Source organism: Nicotiana tomentosiformis, chromosome 5 (genome assembly GCF_000390325.3).
Source record: "Nicotiana tomentosiformis chromosome 5, ASM39032v3, whole genome shotgun sequence".
NCBI lineage: Eukaryota > Viridiplantae > Streptophyta > Magnoliopsida > Solanales > Solanaceae > Nicotiana > Nicotiana tomentosiformis.
This window is the reverse complement of record NC_090816.1, coordinates 110,344,353-110,351,250: the sequence shown is the minus strand read 5'-3', so window position 1 is coordinate 110,351,250 and position 6,898 is coordinate 110,344,353. Positions and strand designations below refer to the sequence as shown.

At 36.1% G+C, this 6,898-nt stretch overlaps 1 protein-coding gene across 1 annotated transcript; it reads left to right on the top strand.

Annotated features, from left to right (window-relative positions):
• The first annotated feature begins 1,052 nt into the window (after positions 1-1,052).
• Positions 1,053-2,383, top strand: LOC138892993 (uncharacterized). Its single transcript, XM_070176755.1, has 4 exons — positions 1,053-1,577; positions 1,724-1,993; positions 2,139-2,192; positions 2,246-2,383. The coding sequence occupies exons 1-4, from the start codon at positions 1,053-1,055 to the stop codon at positions 2,381-2,383; spliced, it is 987 nt and encodes a 328-aa protein (XP_070032856.1).
• Positions 2,384-6,898: the final 4,515 nt, after the last annotated feature.

Genomic DNA, 6,898 nt, shown 5'->3' with positions numbered 1-6,898 from the left:
TCTCCACACTTTTGAGGGAGTTTATTTTACAGAATGGAACTACATTTCTCTGTGAGCTTGACAACCAATTGTTAGATATAGATTTTAATGATAAATAATAACTTAATTCTACTTGCAGGAAAACAATTCCAACTAAGGATTTCACAAGAATTGGAAAGATTCTAGTAGAAGATCTGAAAGCAAGAATCAAGAAGTCAAACATGTAAGTCAGGATCCAAAGGCAAGAATAAAGGAGTACAATTGTTGTGACCGTGTGTTTTGAGGAAACCGGATATTCGATTCAACCATTTACGGAAGGCATCAATCAATCAGTATAAGAAGATCAATCAATCAGTATAGAAGATCAATCATCTACATAAAAGATCTTCAGAGAATATTCATCTCAATGGCTTGCAAGGAAAATGAAATGAAGGAAGTAACGAAAATAACAGTCCAGTCTATTTATGGAAGAAAATCATCTTGATTGATTCTGAGAATCAACTCCTTTGGATTTCCGTTCAATCAGTACAATATCACGCTGTGAAGAATGGAAACCAACTCTCCATATATATTCTACAGAAGATTCCAAGGAAGGACATACTTTGGTTGAACCAATTTCAATCTATTTATTCTACTTCAAACAAGCACTTTAGTCTGCTATAGATTTCTTGTGTCACTAGGAAGAGAAGAAAGAGAGAAAAGAACAATGGTGAGGCATTGTATCGATCATAGAGAGAAGAACAAAGTGCCAAAAAGTTGTTGGTGTATAACAACATCAACTCATCAGTACTAAGCCACTTCATACTTGAAAGAGAACACCCTGCAAACCAAGGGAACTGGACGTAGGATTCACTCTGAATATGAACCAATATAAAAACATTATGTGTCATTTACTTTCTATAATTTATTTTCCAATATTCAATTTTGAAAACCCCAGTCGACTAGAATGCAAGTTAGTCGACTATCTCAAAAAAGAAGAGAAAATTTTCAATTCACCCCCTCCCCCTCTTGCACTTTTAATTGGTATCAGAGCAGGTCTCACACTTTTGCTTAACAGTTTGTGAGAAAATATCATGGAAAATCAAGTAACTATTAGAGGACTCTTTCAAGAAGGAACGTCGCAAGTCAGACCACCATATTTCAATGGAAAACACTTTTCTCACTGGAAACTGCGAATGAAAATTTATGCAAAATCCTATTATGTCAAAGTATGGCGCATTATCAAAAAGGGAAACTATCGGCTACCAGCAGCAGCTCAACCACCCGCTGATACTGAAGATATAGATGAATATACATACGAGCAAATGGATGTCGTTCAGGTTAATACTAAGGCACAAAACTTTCTCTATAATGCTATAAGTGGAGAAGAGTATGACAAAATTTCAAGTTGTGATAGAGCCAAAGAAAAGTGGGACAAACTGGAAATTACTTATGAAGGAACCAGCAAAGTGAAAGAAACTCGAATAAACATGTTGGTTCATGATTATGAATTCTTCCAGATGAGAGAAGGAGAATCCATTGAAGAAATGTTTGCAAGATTCAGCAAAATCATTGGCAATCTGAAAGGCTTTGGTAAGCCCTACTCAAGTGATGTTCAAGTTCGAAAAATTCTAAGAAGTTTACCTACCACTTGACAGACAAAAGTAGTTGCACTCGAATCTCAAGATCTAAACAAACTTTCATATGATGAAATACGAGGAGATCTTATAGCATTCGAGAAAACCCATCTCAAGAAAATAAGCAGGAAGAAAACAAGAAAACAATTGCCTTCAAAACTACAACTGAAGGACCTGAAAATGATATTGATGACGATCGAGTAGCTCTTGAAGAAGAAATTGCCATGATATCAAGAAACATGGATGGATTGATAAGAAGATATAGAAACACAAGAAGGGGAAGGATGACATCTAGACGAATCAGGCAATATAATGAACAAGACAAGAATGACAGGAAATGTTATGAGTGTGGAAGGTATGGGCATGTTCATGCTGAATGCCCAGATCTTAAAAGAAAAGTCTCTAGAGGGTTGAATAAAAATAAATCCTTCGGAAGTTGGAGTAATGAAGATAGTTTAGAACACGAAGAAATAGCGAATTTGTGTGTCATGACCATCTTTGAAAATGACATGAACATATAATCTGGTTGCTGAACTGATGAAGATGTATCAGACGATGAATGCAAAGAAGATACTGAAAACTGTTTCATGGAACGAGGTGAAACAAGCGAGGTAAGATCCTATAATTGTGATAGATGTAATGAATTGTAGGACATTCTTGACCTTACCCTAAAGGAGTCTCAAAACATGTTGAATGAATTAAGGAGACTCAATAGGGAAAAGAAGGACTGGGAACTTAAGCTTGAAGTCTGTGAAATCAAAAGAGATGTACTTCTAGATGAAGTTTAGGAATTGAAAATGCAACTTAATGGCATGCGCAAGTGCACTAGTCATAGTTCTGTCAAATCTAACAAAGCGACTTACAAGTCAACTAGAAAAGGACTGGCTAGAACTGAGTCCACAAGTACTAACACAAGTGGAAGATCCAAAACTGGATCAACCCCCGTGTGTCATTACTGTAACAAAGTTGGACATAAATAATATTTTTGTAGATTTCGTAAATCTAATATTTCAGGATGGATTTGGAAACCTAAAAACAACCTTGATTCTAGTAGAACTAACCAACAAGGCCCAAGCAAGCTTAGGTACCTAAAATAAGGTGATAATTCTATTTTACAGGAACATCACAAAAAGAGTTGCAAAGGAAAGTAGTATTTAGACGATGCGTGTTCCAGTCACATGACGGGTGACAAAAATCTGTTCAAAGAAGTTACAAAAATAAATGGAGAAAATGTCAAGTTTGGAGATGATTCAAGAGGAAAGATAGTTGGTATCGGCATAGTTCTATTCAGCAATAATTGTGATATTACAGAGGTATATCTTGTAGATGGACTCAACTACAATCTCTTTAGTATAAGTCAACTGTGTGATTTGGGGTACGAAGTTAAATTCAAGAAACAAGATGTGCTATTGAAGATGAGGCAGGTAAGATTATTCTTCTTGGTAAATGGTATAAAAACATCTACATTCTTGATGGCATTGAAAATCTACATAGCCATATTTGTTTAGCATCCATATCTGATGATCCATGGCTCTGGCATAAAAAATTTGGTCATTCAAGCATGCATCTAATCTAAAAACTCTCCAAGAATGATTTAGTTATTGGTCTTCCCAAGCTCAATTTTTCTAGAAATCATGTATGTGATACATGTCAAATTGGTAAACAAACTAGAAACTCTTTCAAATCCAAGGAGATTGCATCTACTACCAAGCCTTTATAATTGCTTCACATGGACCTTTTTGGACCTACTAGAACTGCCAGTATTGGAGGTAAATGATATATTTTTGTTATTGTTGATGACAACTCACACTTTTTATGGGTGATTTTCTTATATCATAAAGATGAAGCATTGAAAAACTTAAAGATTTTCTGTAAAAGAATTGAACGAGAAAAGGGGCATCTTATCGCAACCATTCAAAGTGATCATGGAGGAGAATTTGAAAGCAGAGCTTTTGAAGAATTTTGCAATGGTCAAAGATACACTCATAATTTCTAAGCACCAAGGTCACCACATCAAAATAGAGTGGTTGAACGTAAAAACAAAACTCTGCAGGTTATAACAAGAACCATGATACTAGAACACTCCCTTCCAAATCACTTCTCGGCCGAAGCAGTTTGCACAGTTTGTCACATTCTCAACAAGTGCTTAATTTGACCTATTTTGAAGAAGACTCCATATGAATTATGAAAAGGTAAGAAATCCAACATTGGATACTTTCACCCCTTTAGAAGCAAATGCTTTGTCCACAATAACGGCAAGGATAATCTTGGTAAGTTTGACCCAATGAGTGATGAAGGTATATTTCTTGACTACTCGAACAATAGTAGATCTTTTAGAATCTATAATAAGTATACCTTATGCGTAGAAGAATCAGTCCATGTTATTTTTGATAATAACTCTATGGCCGAGAAAGGAGATTTTGTAGGTGATGAAGAGATCAGTCAAAATCAACCAAAGATTAGTGAACAAAAGATTTCAAAAGAAACTGCTGACAATACGATTGAAACCCCACAGTCGACTAATGAAGACATCAGTGAGCATGATCAACCTCAGAATGAGTTAACTAATCAACGTACTGAAGCAGTACCAAACGAATGGAGAAGCGAACCAGAATATCCTCAGAAGTTCATCAATAGAAATCCAACTGATGGGATGAAAACAAGAGGAGCTTTAAAGAAAAAGGCTAACATCGCACTCATATCTCAAATAGAGCCAAATAAAATTGACAAAGCTTTGAAAGACTCAAGTTGGGTACAGGCTATGCAAGAAAAATTGGATCAGTTTGATAAAAATCAAGTTTGGACATTGGTACCCAAACCAGCAAACGCAACAATCATAGAACCAAAATGGGTATTCAGGAACAAACTGAATGAAAAAGGTAAAGATATCTTGAACAAACCAAGGCTAGTCACTCAGGGTTACTCTCAACCAGAAGGAGTCGACTATGATGAAACCTTCGCTCCGGTAGCACGGTTAGAATCAATTCGTATCTTATTAGCATATGCCTCTTTTAAAGGTTTTAAACTATTTCAAATGGATGTTAAAAGTGCTTTTTTAAATGGCTTCATTGATGAGGAGGTTTATGTTAAACAACCTCCTGGTTTTGATAATTCACAATTTCCTTATCACGTGTTTAAGTTGACTAAGGCTCTCTATGGGCTAAAACAAGCACCTAGAGCTTGGTATCAAAGACTAAGCTCATTTTTGGTTAGCCATGGATTTTTGAGAGGTAAGATTGACACTACTCTTTTTATCAAAAGGTCATCTTCAGGAAATCTCATTATTCAAATCTATGTTGATGATATTATTTTTGGAATTGTAACCCTATCTTATGTAAGGAATTCCCACATCTCATGAAAAGTGAGTTTGAAATAAGCATGATGGGAGAATTGGATTTCTTCCTTGGACTTCAAATTCATCAATCAGATGAAGGGATCTTTATATTTCAGATAAAGTACACAAAGGAGCTAATACAAAAATTTGGAATGAGCAATGCCAAGGCAATTGGGACTCCCATGAGTCCAACTACATCTCTTGACAAAGATGAATAAGGAAAATCAGTAAATGAATCAAAATATCATGGAATGATTGGATCTCTACTTTATTTAACTGCTAGTCATCCTGACATAATGTTTAGTGAATGCAGATGTGCTAGGTTCCAAGAAGCTCCTAAGGAGTCACACTTAATTGCTGTGAAGCGAATTATTAGATATCTAATTGGAACTACTTCACATGGATTATGGGTTCCACGCCTTAATAATTTTAAGCTTGAAGATTTTACAGATGCAGATCTTGCCGGTGATAAAGATGACAGGAAAAGCACAAGTGGAACTTGTCAACTACTTGGCAAATCATTTGTTTCATGGAACAGTAAGAAACATGGACCAGTTGCACTGTCTACAACTGAAGACGATTAAAATTTTCTGCGACAATTCTAGTGTTATATGTCTTTCGAAAAATCCTGTGCATTATTCTAGAGCAAAGCATATAGATATCAAGCATTATTTCAATAGAGACCATGTTCTTAAGGGTGACATTGAATTATCGTTTGTTAACAAGGAAAATCAATTAGCTGATATTTTTACTAAGCCTTTTCTAGAGGACAGGTTTTAAACCCTTAGGGATTTACTTAGAATTATTACCTTTTCAAAATAAGTCTTTGATTTTTTTTACTCCAAAGATTGTGTGTCAAAATAATATTTGGTAAAAAATCTTTTGTACTATGTTATTTCATTATTACTACCTGTTGCATTTATTATGCGCCTCTATTTTTAGCACTTCTTTCACATTTTTGTTTTACCTAGATGGAAACTGAATCAATCAGTTACGTCTATTGCCTTTCTCTGCCACGTCAGTCATGTCGATTTAGTCACGTCGCTTCACTCCTCTTTGTATCTCTAGAAGTCCGCCTCCCTTCTGAAGTTCTCTGTATACACCCATCACTCATCCTTCCAAATGGCTAAAGCTTCAAAAACATCCCTCTGCCTCCACTCACAAAATCACCTGGTCCAAAGCGAAACCCCCTTCCCAACAATCAGAACCAATCAGAAACCCCCTTCTCAAGACTTCTTCTCCGACGATGCTCAAACAGAAAAGGCACTTGGGAAGCGACCCATGGAAGAAGGAGCAGAAGAGTTCACCTCAAAGAAGGTGAAGATAGACCTGGATAGTGCACTGGAGTCCGAACTAAACTATTGGGATTCTCCTAATAGAGATAAGTTTGTCTCCTTCAAAGGTAAGTCAATTGATCATGGAAGGATCATCAACTTGGAAGAGATGGAAGCCCTAAATTGCAAGGTAAAAGATTTCTTCACTTTTCATGGTTGGGAAAACTTCTTTGCCCTAACTCTTCCAAAGGTCTATAAAGATCTGGTTCATATGTTCTATGCAAATCTTCGTTCCCAGAAATCTGATAAAATTGAGTCACTCTTGCTAGGTCAGCATATTATTCTAGATTGTTCTACTTTTGATTCTTTGTTTAAGTGTAAACGTTTTGGTTATTCTGCCCTTGTTTAAAAACTATTGGCCTAATGATTTGAAGTGTCGTTTAAACAATCTAAACAATGTCTTGCTGATTCCCTATCTGATCCCATGCCAAACCAACTAGGACCCAGTGACATCAATTTTGAAGCCCGTATTCTTGCCCACATTGTTGCCACCACCATTCTTCCCAGAATTGGTTCCTACACCATTCTATCTCAAAGGGACACCTTTTTTGGTCTATTGTCTTCCCACCAAGCACAAGGTGAAGTTGTCCTCATGAGTAATAAATTTCATGGTTGAATGTGGTGAAGATCCCTCA